We start from the raw sequence: 20,826 nt of genomic DNA, 5'->3' as shown, positions 1-20,826 counted from the left end.
CCCGAGCCCTTTAAAATTATGAAAATTTTGTTTGTTCTTGTTGGCCAGCAAAAAAAGGGGAAGAGTGAATTAGTCAGAATGGAGTTTTTGTGGAAACCACACAGAGAATGATCAGTTATTTAGTTTTACTCGGTTATGGATGAACTTAGTCCATCACAGTAAGTAAGAGCAGACTCAAAAGGTTTCAAGTTGATCGTGTGTAATGAAACCATTCTGATTAGTAGGAACTCTCAAGTTGAAAGTAAGTAAAGAATAAAGAAGAGGTAGAATAAAGGATTGAAGATTAACAGATCAGGTTGATTATTCTTAATGAAAATAGTTAAGGATGAAGAATCTTCTCGATTCTATATAATTTGATTAAAAAAATCAATCTTATATCATGAACTTTAGTTAAGAAACCAAACTTAAATCTGTTTGATCAAGTGATTCCTTAACAAGATCTTGATTTAATAATAATATATAAGATTCTCCCAACTTTTCCCCATTTTTGTTCTTTAAAAAAAAAAAAAATAATAATAATAAAAAATAAATATATTGAATATATAAAATGACATTTTAGTAATGATAATAATAAGTCTTAGGACTAGGGAGGGTATTTTGAATATATAAAATCAAATATCAATATAATATTTTTATTTTTATTGATTGTCTTGAAATAATTATATATATATATATTCTAATAGAAGGGAGAGCGCTCCCATCACCTTTTGGGCACCTCAACATGGACGTGGAGTGGGTTATTCTGGGAATGGAGGGAATATAAAACGCAAAAGCAGTAGAAGATGGTTCTAACAAGCTCTACTACAGAAATCTCTAATTAATATCTCAACTTTCAAAGAAATTGGGCTCACATTCCTCGACTCAAATCAAACAAATAAATTATTGGGATTTTATCAGGAATATCAAGTACAAACATCTCAGCACGGTCTGCAAGGCACTGTTATAAATGGTTCAAATTTTATCGTAACGAATTTATTGGCTGGTACTTACTGATTTTTTAACATTTCAATACAAATATTCTGAGATTTGGGTTCGTGTTCATAAGCTCTACTTACTTATGGTTGGTACCCGTTATTACCATTATTTCACTGAAGCATGGCCAATTTTATGGCTAAAAATGAAAAATAACCATAACAACTCATTTTCAAACCATACGTCAAAGCCAAGGAAAGAATCTAAATGTCAAGAAGTAAAGGCCATAGCTGGGTCATGTAATATTTTAACAATTTGGCTTAGAGTCATGCTGGAGTGACCTCAGGCTGGAACACCTCATATCACACTTCTTGACATGAAAGTGGATAGGAACCGTAGATGCTTTTTCACTCGTATCTCGATTAAAAGCATCTATGATTCCCATACATTAAGAAGTGTGATGTGAGGTTCAGAGGTCACTTCAGAATTATTCTTTGGCTTAAACGCAGAAATGAAAATCGTAGAGCAGTGTACAATAAGTCCCAAGTGTGGAAAGACCAACTTCACAATGGCTGTCTAAAGCTTTTTGTTTTTTTGTGGAAAAAAAAAAAGTATGTTCTAGGGAACTCTGAACTTCATTCAAGAGAAGTAAAATATAAAACCAGATAAACAAAGTACCAATAATATACACAAATGATTTAAGTATTTTGGCATAGAAACAAATAAACTACTCCTGAAATTCTCGTGGCACACAAAAAGGCAATAATACAAAACAGATATCCCATCAGTAATCAATCAACCCTGTCAGCTTTTGTGGGCCGTGCTTCAAACCCCCCACTCTCTCTCTTCTCAAGAGAATAAGGCATGTAGGTTCCAAGAATTCTATCCCAAATATCGAAGAATGGCTGAGAAAAGTTGTATTTGTTTCCATAAAGCTGATGATGGACATCGTGATAAGCAGTGTTGTTTCTAAAGAACACATGGAATAGATTTCCGGGAAGCCACAACCCACAGTGGTCATCTACTGTTTTGATGGTAGCAAAAGAGAAGAAGAAGATCGAGGCTCGAGGAGACATACCAGAGAGAAGGAAAGATAATGCCCCACCGATTGTGTCCAAGAGAAGTCCCTCTAAAGGGTGATTGTATAGAGCTCCAAAGGCATAGGGAACAATGAGGCGATGATGTTGAGAATGGATATGTCGGTACAAGAACTTGTTATGGTGCATGTATCGGTGCATAAAATATTGCCATGTATCTAAAACAAGCATCGCAATCAAGAATTGCCTTGCTAGCACAATGAAGGAAGGTCGGAGATCTTTGGCAGTACTACCACTATCATCTCCTGTTACCTACACAAACAAATAAACACGTCATAACCCATAATGATGTTTGCAATATTAAAACATGCATATAGCCATGTATGTTTGTCATGGTGGTAGGGTCAGTCATGGTTTGAAATATCAGAAAGTATTGGTAACGGCCAAGATCAATGTTCCGGGAATGTATCAGTTTGTATTGTTGAATGTATCGGCTGATACAGTAATGGTTTTTCCATTAACCAAAACATTTAATCGATACGATATTTTAAACCATGGGGGTAGTAGGTCGTAAAGGTAAGTACAACATAATAAAAAAAAGGCTGAGATATTTATTGAAAAGGACATCTTTGATTCGAGTACAATTGACAGAATTTAATGAGATCAACAGAATATCAAATCAATTGGCACCTGACTAGAAAATATCTCAAGGAAAATTTCTAATTTGATTAGATGATCACAACCATCACATACATAGTTTTCTTTCCAATGGTTGAATATTTTTTGAACGATCCAAAAGTTTGTGATACAGTCGGGCAGAGCCAGGATTTTTTTGCAGTGGGGGCAAACTATAGTTAATGGTATGGTTGAAGAGCTTGAAGATGAATGGTTTTGGGGAGAAATTCCAGAGGTTTTTGATTGGAAGTTGAAGAAAATGATATTTCGGTCTTTTCCAATTAGTCTGTGGGAGAAGGCCCAGTCAAGAGCCAAAGTCAACTTCAAAAACTGAAAGGGGGGGGGAGGTGAGGGGGTAGGGGCAAATAGGGAGGGAGGTGAGGGAGTGGGGGCAAATGAGACACGTAGTTAGTTGAAAAACACGGTTATCTCAAAGTTTTGTGGGGACAATTGCCCCCACAGGCTCTTTACTAGCTCCACCCCCGGACACAGTAGAAGGTTACAATTATCTCCTTGGATTTCCTTTTAAAGTAGAAGTTCCTGCATGTGACACCAATCAAAAGGTGGTTCCAAGGCTTCAATAAGTGAGCCATATTAATATTTCCTTTATAGAATGGAACGCACTGTCTATGCAAACAGAATTATAGGTCAATAATGTTCTAATTTGCTAGGCCAACATTAATTAGTCATTGAAGATGACATCTCTTCATCAGCGAGTGAACATTTGGAAGCTTTGTTGTTGACATATTGCAATGCAACATAGAGAATAAATTTTTTGTTTATCAAATATGAATATGTTTAAATTTTGTGGTGCACTTCCAGAGCAGGAAAAGAAACAATTTTAACTAAACTTCAACATATACCAGCTTTTTACACTATCAGTCTAAATTTCTATAACATATGGTTCGTTGAGAGCATCTGTTGCAAATGATGTTCTAGGGTATTTAATTCAATCAGATGAAGCACAATTCTCCTTATATGCATGAGCATGCATAAGCACTCTTAATTTCAAGTCAATGGCTGACATTTAATAGAATGCTCAAGGATTTGGTATTATGAAACTTCAAGATGTTCAACTATATAACACATTTCTACATGAGCTCATGAGTAGTAGAGATGAAGATAGTACCCACTCTGAACATAACAAAAAGCCTGAGCAGCCTAACTTCCAAACTACAATGTGGTCATTGATAAAAGGGGAAAAGCTGGATGAAGTCTGAAGAAAGGTAAGTAAAGGGTGGTAGGGATGTGTGATTAATCTCAAAGATTTAGCCAGAAGACACGAATTTGGAGGTTCGTTTAAAGGAGGGGCGTTGTTCATAGGCTCAAACTTGATTTAAGAACTTTAAAGTTTCAATACTCCAAAAGACCGATCTTTTGGAGAGGGGGAGAAGTATGAATATAAGTGGGTCATGGGGGCTTAACTGGGGTATGACACACCTGAGGGTGGAGGAAAATATACACTCAACATTGGTGGAAAGAATCGAACCCGTGACCTATATGAACCTAGCACTCTGATACCATATTAACCAACCAACTACTCCAAAAGACTGATCTGTTGGAGTGGAGGAGAACTATGAATATAAGAGGGTCACCAGGCTTACACTCAAGAGTGGGAGGAGAATATACACTCAATATGAATCTTGAATAGCCCAGAGGAAAGAAATGAGGTTTGTGGGATTCTTTTAACTCAGATCAGAACAGACGGAGATGTTCAAGATAAGAAATCCAAGGAACCAATCTCCAACATGTGCCTCACTTTTGGTAGAGAACAGTTAGTGGGGGGTTAAGCTTCTTCATCAAAAGTCTCCCTTTGGGCCTCAAAGGTCTCCCAACCAAGTATTGTTGCATCTCTCTCTCTCTCAGAATCCATTCCTGATTGAGAAAATAAGTACGAGGATTGCATCTTTTATCTCCATTTTCATGTTTCCCGATGTTAGATTGGTGGTAGTTGACCACTTTGAGGTCTCAATTGTTTCCTATCTTGCATCTGGATTGGCGTTCCTTGTTTCATAGGATTTACTCAAAATACTACTGGTTTCTATCTAATCTGTTGATCACTAGGACTATTGTTCCAATGGTGATTCTTTGTCTGGTGGTCTTTTAGAAATTGTTGGGGATATCAGATCAATGTGAGTATTTTGATTAGGGGGTTCAATGGAAGGGATGAGTCAACGGTGGCTCCTCACCCTTGCTATGTTGTTGAAGGGTCTCAGGATTCTCGATTCTCTTCCATGATCATCTTTGTTGTCGGGCAGATATGCAGGTTGTCCCTCTCATTACTGGGGAAAGAAGTTCAATGAACAAAAAAGAAATGGTGAGCAGGAACTAGGTCGTATGTTTCTCCATGGAGGACATGACAAGGATGTCTGATTGGCTAATAAAAAATGTGCTGGATGTCATTAATGGGTTAGATGGATAATGAAATGTGTTTCTTTGGCATCCTCCATCTTGGTGAATGGGAGCCAATAGGTTACTTCAAGAGCTCAAGAGGCCTGAGACAAGGAGACCTGCTAGTTCCATTCTTATTTCTCATGGTGACTAAAGCTCTAAATCAAATGTTGAGAAGAGTGATCAACATTGTATCAATACTGGGTTTCCAGTTTCAATGCAGGAATAATTGGTCCGAAGCTTTTTCATTTGTAATTGCGGACGATACAATCATCTATTATCTGAAAATCAAATAAAGTTCCTCAAAGGAGTTTTCTTTGTTTTCAGGCAACTTCGAGATATCAATCAATCTAGGAAAGAGCAAGATGTTCGGAGTTGGTCAAATCGCATGTGTTTCCCTCCTGGCTAGTTTGCTTGGTTGCATAGTTGACTCTCTCCCAACCTTATCTTTAGGCCTTCCCTTAGGTGCACCATACAAAAGCAAATCCATTTGGGATCCGCTAATTGATCGGATAGGAAAAAAATGACCTTGGTAAACGAAGTACCTCTCAGAAGGAGGAAAAATAACATTGATAAAAGTACCCTTTAAAGCATCCAAATCTACTTATCATCATTGTTTTCTATTCTTAGGAGTGTGGACTTCTTAGGTAATGACAAGAAAGGGAACAAGAAATTGCATCTTGTTAAATGAAATCAGATTTGCCTTCCTAAGAGAAATGGTGGCCTTGGCATATGAAAGCTTGGGTCGATGAATTAGGCTTTCCTCAAAGAACGGGCCTTGGAGAATTGGGGAGGAAAGATATAGTTGTGGAAGGAGATCAATAAGGCATAGTATGGAGTTGGGATATTTGGCTGGGAAAGTGGCTCAAACAATCTGCTCACGAATGTGGTCTTGTAAGAGGTATGTGTAATATTCTTCCTAAATTTCGACGAAGGATTGTTTTTAGGATTGGGAAGATTGTTGGTGAGGTACATCCACACAGAAAACAGAAAACAACAAAGAAAGAAAAATAATCAAGATGCAATTACACACAGAAAACACAAATTTTACGTGGTTCCCTCAAGATTGAGGTACATCCACAAATCACACCGATTCCACTAACGAGAAAATTTTCAGTTATAGATTACACCCTTCTGCCCAAAAGAGAAACATATATACCCAAGGATAACATAACACTAGGGTATTACATAATATCAATGAAATTATGGAAATACCATTGGAAGTCCATAGTTGTCGTACCTTCATCAATGTTATTCACCAAATAAAAGGCTTGATCATGAAGACAATCTAATTATCTGAGCTGGATCAGTTGAAACCCTAACTATTTGTTAGACAAACATATTTCCTTGGAAAATCAGTAAATACTATTTTCTAGGGATCTAATGTAGGTTTAAAGAGAAGTTGTCCAAATAAAGATTGAGATCTTAGAAGGAACTTTTGAACCCTAAATGGCACTTTCAGGAAAAATAACTGGTTCAAGGAATTCAATGATTTGTAAAACTATGATTTAGAAATCTCTGCTATTTTCCCAAACACGAGTATTTTCTCCCAAGTAATCAATCTATGTTAAAGATAATATGTCAATTAATTTAGACAATTCTTGAATTTCCTAAATCGTTAAAGCATCTTTTAAAACTGGGAACCCATGTGATTTGTGTTATGGTTTGTGGAGCCTAATGGTACAGGTCAGCAAGGAGTATTGTTCATCATTTAACATAGTATTTGTTGGTGCAACAGTGCAAGTGTGCCATGATGCAAGTTGAGAATATCTTCTAAGAACTGCTATGCAAAACTTATTGGCATATTTGGACAAGAGCATTAAAACACAAACAATAGTTTTGATTCCAAAGCCTGAGAGATCACTTGAATCTTCCTTCCATGGATGATGCAAACATAAAAAGAAAAGATGAATATCCACCAAGAGGCATCCATTGGAAGTAATGTCGGACTTATTATACTCTGAGGATAATATTTTCTTCTTTTGTCAGTGGAAACAATGTCTCCTTTCTTAGAAACCACGATTTCTCTTCCTTTGCTGACTTAGCCACCTTTGGAAGTTTCTCCTCTTATCTTAGTGATTTCTCCTCCATTGTCAATATTTCTCCTTCATTTTTAGTAGTAATTTTTTATTTTCTTTTTTTTAACTATCATTTATCAATGTTGATTTTTTACTTTTTTCTCATCTGGTAAATCAATTATGGTCTCAACAATGATGGCGGCAATTTCTCATTATTTTCTAGTCTCAGCACCGACAGGATTGGAGATTATTTTTAGTATCACAACAATGACAGTTTTCTCCTTCTTCTTTTCTAGTCTCAACACTGGCGACACTATTGAGACTGGCACTGTTGAGACCACCATTGATCTACAAGTTGAGAAAGAAGAAAACCCAACCTTGAGAATGGAGGAGACATGACAGCTAAAAAAGAAAAAGAACAAGAAAACGCCACTAAAGACAAAAAAGAGATGGTTGACAGTAGAGAAGAAATCACCAAGAAAGGCGGAGAAATTGTTGTTTTTTGAGAAAGGAGAAATTGTTTTCCACATACAAATGAACAAAATATTATATGCGAAGTATACTGATCTTGACATGACTTCTAATGGATGACTCTAGGTGGGAATTCATCTTCTCTTTTTCTGTTTGCATCATTCAATGAACGAGGATCTAAGTGATTTCTTAGGCTTTGGAATTGACACTATTGTTTGCATTTTTAATGCTCTTGAGGAAACATACTAGTAAGTTTTATATAGTAATTCTTAGATCTCCACTTGTTTATATCTAGAAACTACTGAAGAAAATCATCAGATTTTTTTCCAACATTCTCCAAAGAGCAGTTTCTCAATTGATGGCCGTGGTGTTAAACGAATTTAAAACCTAGCACATCAAATAAAAAATGTGAAAATTTTATACTAATTCTAACAACAGTAACATTAATGAGTTTCAAGAAAAGTGTTTTGATACATGTTGTGGCTATCATGGCATCATGTATTGGATGGTTCCTATATTGATCGTGTATTATCCATCAAAAGTACATCTGAACAATTTTGGAAGGGCTGGGTTATGGCGTGGTTAGTGAATTAGCTATCTATCTTGGTAGTTGGAATTGTTCAATCAATATAATACTTTCGACATTTTTGCTAGTAATTATCATGTTGTAATAGGTAACGTTTTTTATGTTTATTTTTTTTCTCCATTAAATTAATTTTTCAAAATAGAGAATAGTACGAAGAAGCAAGTCGATAAGCAAGCAATGGGCAAATGTAGTATTTTGATTCATGGTGGTCAATTTGTGTTTGATTGTTTAAAATTTCTTAGCAAACACATTGTGTGGTTGAACTGTGAGCATCACCATTCGATTATTGGTGTTTCATGAGACCTTTTCCTACTATCATGTTGGAAGTATTGGGCAAAAATTTTTGGGATGATTGCCATTACTCAGGGATTGTTTATTAAGTGATCATTAAAGGATGTTGAATATGTTTGGGTTTATGGTAACAAACTACCTTTGAAAAATAATTAGTAATATATTTTATAACGTAAGGAATACGCCCTTTTGACCAAGTCCTGACATGACTTGCAATAGAATGTGACTTGCATATCTTATTCTATTTTTGATAGGCAAAACAATTCTATTAAAAGGCGGTTGAGATGACCCAACCAAAAACAATTGACATGACAAAAACAAAACCAAAACCTTACTAGGGAACAAAGAGCATCCAATCTAAAAACAAAATCCTCAAAAAAGACACCTCTAAAAGCTACATCCACCTTACACCAATAAAACAACAATCCTAATACAAGCAAGATCATCTCTTGACAAGGCCTTTCAACACTAGAGAAAATTCTCCTATTCTTCTCCAATCAAGTACCCCAATTAAATGCAAAGGCGAGTAAGGCCCAAAAAGTTTTCTTTCTACCTATGAATCCTATTGTACTCCAACCAAAAAAAAGAGACAAGGATGTAGGAGGAAGAACCCAACTCACATTGAATAATTGCAGAAAATGAGCCCAAGTCATTTCCACAAAAAGAAAATGAATAAGGATATGGACAATGGATTCCCTACAAGCATAACACAAGTAACAAAAGTTTGATGTTATAAATCCTAGCCTAATAAGATGATCAAGAGTGAGTAGTTTAGTAGACACTGCTAGCCAAGCAAAAAATGATACTTCTGAAGGGTTTATTGCCTCCCAAATGGTGGCAATTGGGAAAGAATCCACCCCATGGGGCTCAAGAACTTCCCTAAAAGAACTAGCCAAGAAACTTCTCACCTTGTTGCAAGTCGATTCACAATCATCCTTCCCAGAAGGCTCCAAATGCAAATGGTCCAACTTAAAGGATAGATTTACGAGCTCCTGGGTCTCCCAATCATTGAAAGCCCGTGTAAAACGCAAGTCCCAGGAGAAAACATTCCCATCTTGGTTCACTAAGGAAGAGATAGGCAAATCCTTTTTCAAGGATAACTCATAAAACATATGATAGTGTAAAGATAGAGGAACCTCGCCAACCCACTTATTTTCCTAGAACCTAACCCTTTCGTCATTACCTACTGAAAACGCTATGCACTATCTAAAACCTTGGCTCACCTTCACTATTCCTTTCCACACCCCACACCCAAAAGAATGTGACTTGCATATCATGTACTCGTAATTAATGTCATCATTAAACCAAAATACCCTATGTGATATTCCTAGCTTGCACCGTGGCATACTTGCACGGCCGCATAGACGAGCACTAAGTTAAATGATGAATAGTACTCCTTGTTGACCAGTACTATCAGACTCCACAAACCACAACACAAATCATAAGGGATCTCAATTTTAAAAGAAGTTTCAATGATTAAGAAATTCAAGAATTGTCAAGATTAATTAACATCTTACCTTCAACACAAATTGATTACTTGGGAGGGTAAGATACTCGCGTTTGAGAAGCTAGCAGAGATTTCTCAATCATAGTTTTACCAATTGTTGAATTACTTGAACCAAATTTTTTTCTTGAGTACCATTTGGGATCCACAAATTCATTTTAAGATCTTTCTTCATTTTGATAATTTCTCTTGATAAAATTCTAACTTTGAATCAGCTTATGCCAAAATGAATCTCCTTGGTCAATTTTTGCTTCTTATATAAATCAAATGGTAAAGCAACTGACCATATCCTCATTCATTACTCTTTCGTTTGTGAGGTATGGGCTCATTCTCTTTCTATATTTTTTTTGTCTTGGTGTTTCCCTATTTGATAATGGAAGGTGGAATTGAAAAAGGAGTTGTTGGCGGAGTTAGATGAATTGGACAAGAGTGAGGAGGGTGGCCTACTCATTCCAAGTGGAAAGGCTAGAAGGGGAGTAATTCGGGAAGAATATGTTAAGAGGGTGAATATGGAAGAAGTTTGTTGTAAACAAAAAATCGAGGATTCATTGATTAAAAGAAGGGGGCTATAACACTAAATTCTTCTATTGTATGGAAAATGAGCATAGAAGGGATAATTACATTTCTAAGATTAAAATTGGAGGGAGTTGGGTTGAAGGGGAGGAAAAGGTTAAGAAAGGGGTGGTAGATTTTTACACCGACCTTTATTCTGAATCACACTTGGAGAGACCAAAGCTAGCGGGATTGCATTTTGATAGTATTTTGAATGCGCAAAGGATTTGTTAGCAAGGCCATTTGAGAAAGAAGTTTTTACGTCTATCTCTAGTCTTTATACGAATAAGGTCCCTGGCTCGGATGGGTTTACTCTATGGTTCTTTAAAAAGTGTTGGGAAATGATCAAAGGGGAGCTAATGAATGTTTTGCTTGATCTCTTTGAGCATAGTGCTTGGGATATCGGGTCGAATTGTTCATTTCCAAACTACTTGCAACAAAAATGAAAGAGGTTCTAACTGCAATTATTAGCCAAAGTCAAGGAGTTTTTGTGAGCAGAAGACAGATCTTGGATGGAGTTCTCATAGCTAATGAGTGCTTAGATTCGAGGTTAAAATCTTGGGATTTACTTTAGGGAGACTTGCTTTCGCCTTTTTTGCTCTTAGTGGTGACAGAGGCATTGGGTAGAATGGTTGGTAAAGCAGTTGGAAAATGGAGATTTGAAAGGTTTCGTCCAAGTACAAGGGATCCACTGGTTACCCAGTTGCAATTTGCATATGATACTTAGTTATTCTTTGATGCAGACATGATCAGGTTGGATTCCTTGGAGGCTTACTATATTGTTTTGAAGCCATTATAGGTTTGCCTGTAAACCTTCAGAAGAACAAGGTTTACCCGATGGGTTTTGTGCTGAATGTGAAATCTAGCAGCTACTTTGGGGTGTCATGCGGGTTTTTCTCGACTTCTTACCTAGGCCTTCCCTTGGGTGCTCACTATAAGAGCGAAAGTATTTGGGAGCCGGTGGTTGAGTAGGTATATAGAAGATTGAGTTTGGCAAGCAACTTACCTATTCAAGGGTGGTAAATTAACTTTGATTAAAAGTGTGTTGTTTAGCATTCCAGTCTATTTTCTTTCTTTATTTTCAATTCCTAGAAGTGTGGAATTGAGATTGGACAAATTGTTTAGAGATTGCTTGTGACATGATAAGGAAGGAAGAAGCAAGCTTCCCTTGGTCAACTATAAAAAAGTGTGTACGGTCAAATGTTTGGGGGTCTCAATTTTATGAAGTTGGGGACACTTAATGGGGCTTTGCTAGGGAAGTGGATTTGGAGGATCAAGAAAGGTTGTGGTGGAAAGTCATAGCGGCAAAATTTGGGGAGGACCTTTGGGGTGGGAGAGTGGCGTTACTAAGAATCTGTATGGGTTTGGGCGGGTGTGGAAGGATATCTTAAAGATCTTTCCTCAATTCAAAAAGAGGATAACCTTTAAGGTGGGGAGGGGTGGTAGAGTAAGATTTTGGGAAGATGCGTGGTGCGGGGGGGGGGGGGGCATTGAAGGAGAAATTTCCTTCAATTTTTGCAATCTCGAGGAAAAAGAACCCTCTTATTGGATCTTGGGACATCGGGGTGGGATTTGGATTTTAGGAGATCATTGAATGATTGGGAAGTTTCGGAGATTTCATAGATGTTGGGTCTTCTATATAGAGAGTTAAGAGGTTGAAGTGAGGAAGATATGAGAATTTGGAAACTCAATAGTTAAGGTTTGTTTTCAGTAGTAAGAGATTTTATTCAGACCATACTAGGACTGGAGACCCCACTTTTCCCCATGTTGTTGTGTGGGGCCCAAGGGTTCCATCCAATGCGGCTTTTTTCGTTTGGGAAAGGATTCAAACGATAGATCTGTTGAGGAAGAGGGGTTCTTGTGGCCCAAATGTTTGTTATATGTACATGATTAGGGAAGAATCAATTAATCATTTGCTCATTCATTGCGGGGTCGCAAAGGAGGTGTGGGGTCATTTTCTTTCTTTGTTGTATGTACATGATTAGGGAAAAATCAATTAATCATTTGCTCATTCATTGCGGGGTTGCAAAGGAGGTGCGGGGTCATTTTCTTTCTTTGTTTGGGGTGGTTTGTTGCTTTCCTCGTTCGGTTAGAGAAGTCTTAACCAAATGGCTACAGTTGGGGTTGGGCTTCTGCCATTCCAGAAAGTTGATTTGGAGTTTAGTCCCTTTTGTGATTACTTGGGACGCTTGGAAAGAAATGCGAGAACTTTTGAAGGAAAAACTTAGGCCCTGTTCGTTTGGGCTTTCGAAGCCAGCTTTTTTAGCTTTTTGGACTTTTAAGCTTAAAAAGCCAGATCAACCACGTTCGTTTGGGCTTTTTTGGCTCCAACGAATATCAACAAAAGCCCAAAAGCAGAGGCGTGTAGAGTGGGCTTCTATTTTGCTTATGCGCAGAGCTCGTTACTGAAAAACCGCTTAGGTAAAAATACCGAAATACCCTCCCTCTTTTTTGGAATTTCCAACGAAAATGTAAATCGATTTTCAGGCTTTCAGCACAGACGGCGTCACTCTTGGTTGCAAGAGACAATCGAGAAGGGTTCGGAGAAGGTGGATACAAAACCCCAACTCTTCTCTTCACCTCTCTGTAATCTCTTCTTCTTCCCCAAAATTACGCATCAGCCAACTCCTCTCTGTTTGATGTTTGTTGTTTATTGTGAACAAGAAGAAGAGAAAGGAGGAAGAACTTGGCTTAACTTCCTCACGAAGTAGGGAACGGTAGGGGGACAAAGCGCTTCGTCTTAGGGAAGTTTTGGGTTTTAAAACCCATATCTCTCTCTTTTGAGTTTCACTCTTCAGGTCTATAACAATCTCAGTCTCAGACTACCACTAACACTTCTCTATTATTCAGTGTTTCAATCTAAAACCCATGTAACAACGGAGGCCCAAAACCCACCTTTTAAGCTTGCTCGCTCTTTAGATACTAGTACTCTCTCTCTTCTTTCATCATCACCCACAAAAATTTTGGTATTTTGTTCCTGTTTCTAGGTTTTAATTCTGATCTAATTTGTGTTTTTTTTTTTTGAAAAGGAATGGGTTTGATATGTGGAGGAAAATCACTAGCAATTGGGCTTGATCTTGGCCTTGGGTCTGGTCTCACCCATGGAAATCCTACTTTCACTTTACTTCAATTTCAAGAACTAGAACACCAAGCTCTCATCTTCAAGTACATGGTTTCAGGTGTCCCTGTACCCTCTCATATCATTCTTCCAATTTGGAAAAGCTATTTTAGCTCTCCTAGCTATAAGTCCAAAACCCTCTCTTGGGTTTCTGTTAATCACTCTAATTTTTCTTTTTTTCAATGGGTTTTTGCTGATTTCTTTGATTTTTCACATTTTTTTTCATGGGTTTTAAACAGATTTGATTTGGGTTTTTATTTTTTACCTTGATTTTAATCTTTTTTTCATAGATTTTTAACAGATTTAAGATGACTTTTTGTTTATTTCTTTGGTTTTTTACCCTTTTTTCATGAATTTTTAATAGATTTGAGATGGGTTTTTGTTTGTTTATTTGATTTTTACTTTTTTTTCATGAATTTTTAACATATTTAAGATGGGACCTCACATGATGATGATGATCAAGCTTTCAAGTTTTAAAGTTTGATTGGTGATTTATTCATGGATAATTTGACCATTAGATTTGATCATTAATTACTGTCTAGATCTAATGGATAGAAATTACTAATCATGCTGAGCTTTTGTATCTTGGGCTATGAAGAGGTTGGTTCAATATTTCTTTTTGTTTCTCCTAAATTATCCAAAATTATGAAACATACCCAAATTTACAAAGTTTTCATGCAAGTTGAAAATTTATAATAGTTAAAATATTACAATAATTATTTTTAAAGCATAATTTGTATAAATATGAATGATTGTACAACTTGTATAAATTATTCATAACTTTTGTAAATTTAATAGGAAATTGTCTCTTTGGCCAGTGATCTTTAGGATTTTATACAATTGTCTTAATAAAATTATAATCATAAAATTTTAGAATAAAGTTTGATGCATGTATTTTTTTTTATCAGGAAAATTTCATACGTCCATTTTTAAGAGGAGATGTTGTCGAAATTTCGATAGAATTATAAAATTATAAATTTATTTAAATTGAAAATAATTATTTTTATAATTTTTTTAATATAAATTTATTATATATATAGTGTAATTATATATTTATTAATGTATTCTGATAATTGTTTATGCATTCTGGATGTATTATAAATATTAAGGGTATTTTGGTCATTTTACCAGAATCCAGTACTAAAAAGCTGTCAAACGAACATCAATTTCTAGCTTCTATGCTTCTGTAACGAACAGGCTTCTGCTGGATATGGCTTTTTAGGCTCTGGGCTTTTGCTTCTTCCAGAAACCAACTTGTGGAGCTGGAGCTGGAGCTGGCTTCTGTAAAGAACAGACCCTAGTCTACTCAAGAGTTTATTGTTTCAGTTCTTAAGTTTTTGTTTTTTGGGTGCAAGGCATTCAAAGAGTTCAAAGAGGTGTTTTTTGAGGACTTTTTGATCCAATGGGAGAACGTTTGTAACATTTTGACTCCCTAGTTTTCTTATCGTTGTTTTTGCTATTTTTTGCTTTTGGGGAGGGTCACTTCAAACTTTCCTTCGTTGTATTTTCCCTTCAATCTATCAAAAAAAAAATGTTGGCATCTGAATGATTTTTCTCAAAAAAATGATCATTTAGTCTTTAAGTCCTTTTGCTGGATGTTGGGGTATCTAATTGAAGAGGAACAACAGGATCTTTAAAGGAATGGAACAGCATAAAGTTATCACCTCCATAATGGGGTTGATTTTCTATTAGAGTGGGATCTACAAGAAGGGAACTTTTTAAAGGATGGTTTGTTTAAGAGGACTCTTTATGCCACTCGTGACTACATAGTTATATTTTGTTGCTTTTTTTATATTATTATTTTAAAATAGATCAGCGGATTTCTGAAATGGAAAGTCCATATATAAAGGGAATGTTTATTTTTTTAACATCTAATCGATTCGATGAATTATTCCTAATGGTTCACATCATAATAGTGCTAGAAATTTGGTCTTTTTTGCTTTTTTTTGTATGTTCGGTAAGTGGCCTCCATGACCATGCTCTTTTCTTTTTTCTCTCAATAATTTTTTTTTTTTACCTGTCAAAAAAATGTGTTGGATGTTGGGGTTGCTATTGGTTTGTCTTATTCAAAGAAAAAAGAAGAGGCAATGCTGCTATTCCCCACAATCATCAGGAATAACAAAGAGCTATGGATTTGCTTCAAGAAGAAAATTAGGACTGTTCAGGCTAATAGCGGGGGGAACCAATTCTAATAAGGTAGTCTCCAACCTACCCATAAGGAGTCCCCTCTTCAACATAGTGATTCTGCAACAAGAGATAAAAAACACAACAATAATTCAAATGGCCAATTATCAAATATGGGATCAGTGGTGGCCCAGAGTAGTAAGGTGTTCATTCCGAGATTACTTAAAGAACTCGAAAGGCTTGGAACTAATCTATGAGTTTTCCTTATTTAATTTGTAAGTGCAAAGAAGAAGGGGAGGAATGTGAGCAGATTGGATGATAAAACCAAGAGAAGATTGGCTAAAGCAATGATAAAATTTAAAGGATCCATTTAGAGGTATTGCAAGAGACTAAGTTGGAAGATTTAATGAGTCTATTATTTCTTCCCTTTGGAGTGCTAGAGATATAGATAGGTGTGTGTTGCCCGCAATTTAGTACTTCTCAATGTATTCTAGTTATGTGGAATAGGAAATGTGTCGATGTGTCAGGTCCTTTAGTGGGGGGCTTTTTGGTTTCGGCGTTATTAGGTCTTCACAAGGGGTCTATGGGCCCAACTTAGATAGAAACAAGGACCAATTTTGGGAATAACTAGATGATGCAACGTGGTGTCTAGGGGCAGACTTCAATGTGATTAGATTCTTGTCATAATGATTGAGTAAATCCAAGTTAACAAGGGGTGGTGTGAGGGATTTTGGTCCTTTTGTAGCACAAAATATGTTGTTGGATATCCAATTGGGGATTGGATCTTCCACCTAGTCAAATAATCAAGACTTTCTTGCTATGTCCAAACAAGATAGATTCCTCATCTTAAGTTCCTACCAGGAGTATTTCAATCATATATCCCAATACCACTCTCTAAACTTACCACATATTCCTAAAAAATAGTATTTACTAGTTCTCCAAAGAAATATGTTGGTCTAACAAACAATTAAGGGGTTTCAATTGATCCATTTCAGATAATTAAATGGTCTTTCTAAGCAAGCCTTTTATTTGGTGAGTAACATCAATGAAGCTACCACAACTATGAATTTAAAAGTAGAGAGGAAACTTGAAGAAATGACCTAAATACATTTGGATGTGTTGAACTAGAATTCGAAATTGACATGTGTTTGATAGGCTGCTTTGCCAGTTAACAAGTAAATAAACAACATGGCACTGACTCTTAAGTAAAAAAGTCTAGCACAAGCAATGGCCACCTCCGCATTGCTTCCATCTATCCTTTTTGCCTAACCTAGCCGGCCTTGACTCTTCGTCCATAATTCCACAACGGGATAAAAGCAAAGATTTTGCAACTTGTAATTATGTTCACAACTTTTTCTATTTCATAACTTCTTTCACATCATTACCTCCCTCAACACTTTCCAAGGTAGACTGGTCTTTCCAAGATATCATATAAGAGCAAAGATTTTGCAACTTGTAAACTACGTTCACTTCTTTTCCTATTTTATGAGTTATTACCATCATTATCCCCCAAAAGATCTTTCTAAAGTAGGCTGGTATAACCTTTCTAACACTTAGAATTAAAATTAAATAAAATGAGGATGAAAAATCATCTACAGCTTTCCATTTATCCTTCATAAACAATAGCTTGCAATTCTCAGATTTCCCCCTATAGACCTAACAAGATAGAGAGAAAGTAATGGATGGGATCATTCAAAGATTTCAAGTTGGAATTTCCAACACCAGTAACATCAAAAGGTCTCTTGCCTATCCAAGCGGGAACAAAAAAAAAAACCTATTACATTGTAAGATCAAGGAATGTTAAAGACACATGCATACAATATTTAACCAATCTACCAAAATGATCATGTTTGTCTTTAAAGGTTTAGTTGCCTTTTGTTAGATGACTAATGACTCGCCAGGTTTTCCTATTAGTACCAAATTGATCGTGAGCGTTTCACTTTGAAACAATTCCTCAAATTTACCTAAGAGGAGATTTTTAGTAGGGGATAGATTATATGCGAGCCTTGGAATTAAACTTCAAGACAAGTTATAGGATCACAATGTTGAAAAAATCTCAAAGGCATTTACTTAGATACATATGGGCTCAAGACCAGTGGGGTCTTCCAGTAACAAAACATTCTCTAAAGTCTCCCTTTGTCCCTTCAAAATACCTCATTCTCTTTGATTCTCTCACTATATAACTCCCTCCCTCTAACAAATCTTCACCAACAAGAGATGTTCATGATAGAAAAGCCGCATTGCCAATGTCCTTCCAAAAGGCTGATGGAAGCCATTCGCATACTTCAAAGGTGTAACACTTACCTCAAGTGCTTGAAACCTCAATGGCATGGAATTACTTAAACAGATGATCCAGGCAAGATGAGCTGAAGGACTTTTACCAATTTATAAAATTAGTCTCACTAAAACTCTTGATTTAGCTCACAATTATGGATCACAACCAGCCAAAACTTTCATGGACAAGTACTCATTTCCCAAGTCAAGTTCACAAAATCTTCTTGAAATTCCAGAAGGACATCTGAAAAAGCAATTTCCAAACCAGAATGGCCCAACTGCACATCTGATAAACAATCCAGATGACATAAGTGCTATTGTCTTGGGGCAATGGGGGCACTTGCCCCCACAAGATTTTTTTTTTAAAACCATAATAAGTTATATGTTATTGTGACTAACTGATAACAGCAGCGGAAAACAAAATTAGCCACTACTGCCCCCACAATGTTTTTAAAATTTTATAATCTTAATTGCCCCCACTTAGACAAAATCCTGGCTCTACCCCTAGTATTGTCCATGTCATGTATATGCCCTACCATGGAGTTTACATTTCACCTACAAATGGTAGCAAAGGGAAAAGGAAAAAATAATCTACTTTTGGGCAGCTAGAGCTGAATTTCCCATGTGGGGAGAATCAGAGATGGTAAAATTTGAGGACCCCATTGGGTCCACCACCACAGCTGTAATCACTCATCACCCTCAAGCCCTCCACTTCACTGAACCCTTGCTTCTTGTTTGTTCCAAAACCGTAACTTTGCATCATAAACCTCATCATCTTCATGCTTCAGAGTAAAAATTATCATTCCAAATGTTTTTGTTCGAGTACGTCTAGTTACAAAAAGACCATGAGATGGGGAGGGCGAGAATACGAGTTTGGTAACTGAAATGACTCTTTCAACATTTAACCCTTCAAGACATGTCAGGTTCAAAGATCCAAAAGCTTAAAACCATTTACCGTTTTGAGTACTCTTTCAAGGTGTCTCACAAGATGTACCCATCTTTTATAAATAGTAATTCCCATTACATCTTAGTTCTTCCACCACAAATGGGTCTCCATTAACACATAAAGTATGAAATACCATTAATGATACCCACCAACCATAAAGCATAAAAAATTAAATTCTAACTATAATTCTAATTTTTCTCCATGGTTTTACTGATTTTCATATTGGGGAGTTGTCTTGTCGGTTAGCTAAATCAGAACTATACCATTACAAACCAAATTAGGGGAAAAAAGCAAAAAAAAAAATAAACCTACCTAAATCTCTAAAGAAAATAGACATGAAAAAAATTAGCAACAAATTTTGAAGAAAAATTAGCTCGTTTGTCAAGTGTCTTAAATTCCTAAATAAACCAAACAAAGAAAAAAAAAAAAAAGTTAAATTTCAAAATAATTACATACAGTGAACAAGATGATCGCAACCACAGCCTGAATCGTCTGTTGGAGAAGAACACCTTTGAAAACAGTCATCTTCGATACCAGATTCTTGACATCTTCATCTTTCCTCGAGTGCAAACGATAATTATCAAAGGAACCCAATAGCAAATAAATACCCGAATACACCCAATAAACCAAAATAGGCACAAAAGTTCCCAAAAATTCGTCTGAAATAGAAAAATCCATGGGTTGCAGAACCAAAACACAATTCAAACGCACAGAATTAAGATTAATCCTCCAAATTGTGAAGTAGAGCTACAGACACGCCTGATTTCTCATCATCTTAAACTTAGCAGAGGAAAATCCACAAAAATAAAAATAAAAACAGAATTTTTCAGGGTTTTACACTTACGGGTTAAGGCAAAACGAGAGAGAAAAAAAACCTGATAAAAAAATTAAATCGATTGGAGATATAAAATCGATCAATTTACGCGAAAATCTAACAAGAGGTTGAAATCCGATGAAGAGAAACCAAATCGATAGGTTTCAGAAACTTGATCGAATTATAAAAATCGAGAAACCATAAATCTATTATCCATCAGGGATTTATAGAATCTCTAAAACGGAGTATAATGGAAAGGGAGATCAAGCGCAAAAGAATTTTCTAGGGTTCTTTGGAGATAAGAGAGAAACTCGGCAGCGAGTCGTGGGAAGAGGTGACTCTGAATCGAAGATGACAGAGAAACGAGGGGAGGGAGAGAGATGAAAGAGTGCGGCTCGTATGCACTAGGGTGGAGGATTGAAACCTGCTCCCACACGTCAATACACGCCACGTAAGCCTCAATCCAAGGAAAGTTTTAAAAGGATGTATTTCTAAATTCATCCAGAGTTTTGGGGGCCGCATCGTAATAACTCTTCTTTTTTTTCTTTTTCGATGAGTAAGCAACTAAGCAGTGTAATATTGAAACGGCCAATTCAAAATTTCAAATCTTCAACATTGAGATTCAGATTCTCGAAATCAATAATTCAATTTGTGATCTCCACGATTCAAATTGTTGATGAAATTTAGATATTGATCTCGATGATTCATGTTCAAATGTCAAGATTGACAATTTATGATCTTTGGTATCGATGATCGTACCAGTGATCTTGACGATTAAAACAAGGATCAACTTCAATGATTTGATTAGTTAATCTCAAAATTCTGAATCATGGATCTCACCAATTTAAAAAGAGGTCAAGGCATTAAGAAATATAAATATTGGTAAATGTATCGTAAAGTTTTCCCACAAAAATTAAGGGAAATTTAGAAATAAATACGTAATGGAGCGTGCATTAAATAAGTTTATCAAAAATAAAAGTCATGGTGGACTTTTCTTAGGTAAGTTGGATGCTCCTTCATGGAGTCTTCATTGTGCATTTAATCATGACTAGTGAAGGACCATTAGATGAATCAACAATAAATCAAAATTAGCATGATTGGTGATACATAGAT

General features: G+C 36.2%; 1 protein-coding gene across 1 annotated transcript; it reads right to left on the bottom strand.

Moving 5' to 3' along the window:
* Positions 1–1,546: 1,546 nt before the first annotated feature.
* Positions 1,547–20,110, bottom strand: LOC147405776 (sphinganine C4-monooxygenase 1-like). Its single transcript, XM_086433622.1, has 2 exons — positions 19,356–20,110; positions 1,547–2,261 (listed from the first exon to the last, which is right to left on the bottom strand). Exons 1-2 carry the CDS (start codon positions 19,575–19,577, stop codon positions 1,704–1,706), a joined length of 780 nt encoding a protein of 259 aa, XP_086289748.1. The 5' UTR covers positions 19,578–20,110; the 3' UTR covers positions 1,547–1,703.
* Positions 20,111–20,826: the final 716 nt, after the last annotated feature.

Source organism: Akebia trifoliata, chromosome 3 (assembly GCF_017979445.1).
Source record: "Akebia trifoliata isolate Shusen 1 chromosome 3, ASM1797944v1, whole genome shotgun sequence".
NCBI classification, from domain to species: Eukaryota; Viridiplantae; Streptophyta; class Magnoliopsida; order Ranunculales; family Lardizabalaceae; genus Akebia; species Akebia trifoliata.
This window is presented reverse-complemented; position numbering and strand designations above follow the sequence as displayed.

Excerpts from the sequence above, each read along its gene's own strand:
- LOC147405776 (XM_086433622.1), bottom strand. The coding sequence starts at position 19,577 with ATGGATTTTTCTATTTCAGACGAATTTTTGGGAACTTTTGTGCCTATT. Across the intron at positions 2,262-19,355 it reads TTGCGATCATCTTGTTCACT|GTAACAGGAGATGATAGTGG; the intron begins GTATGTAATTAT and ends TTGTTTGTGTAG.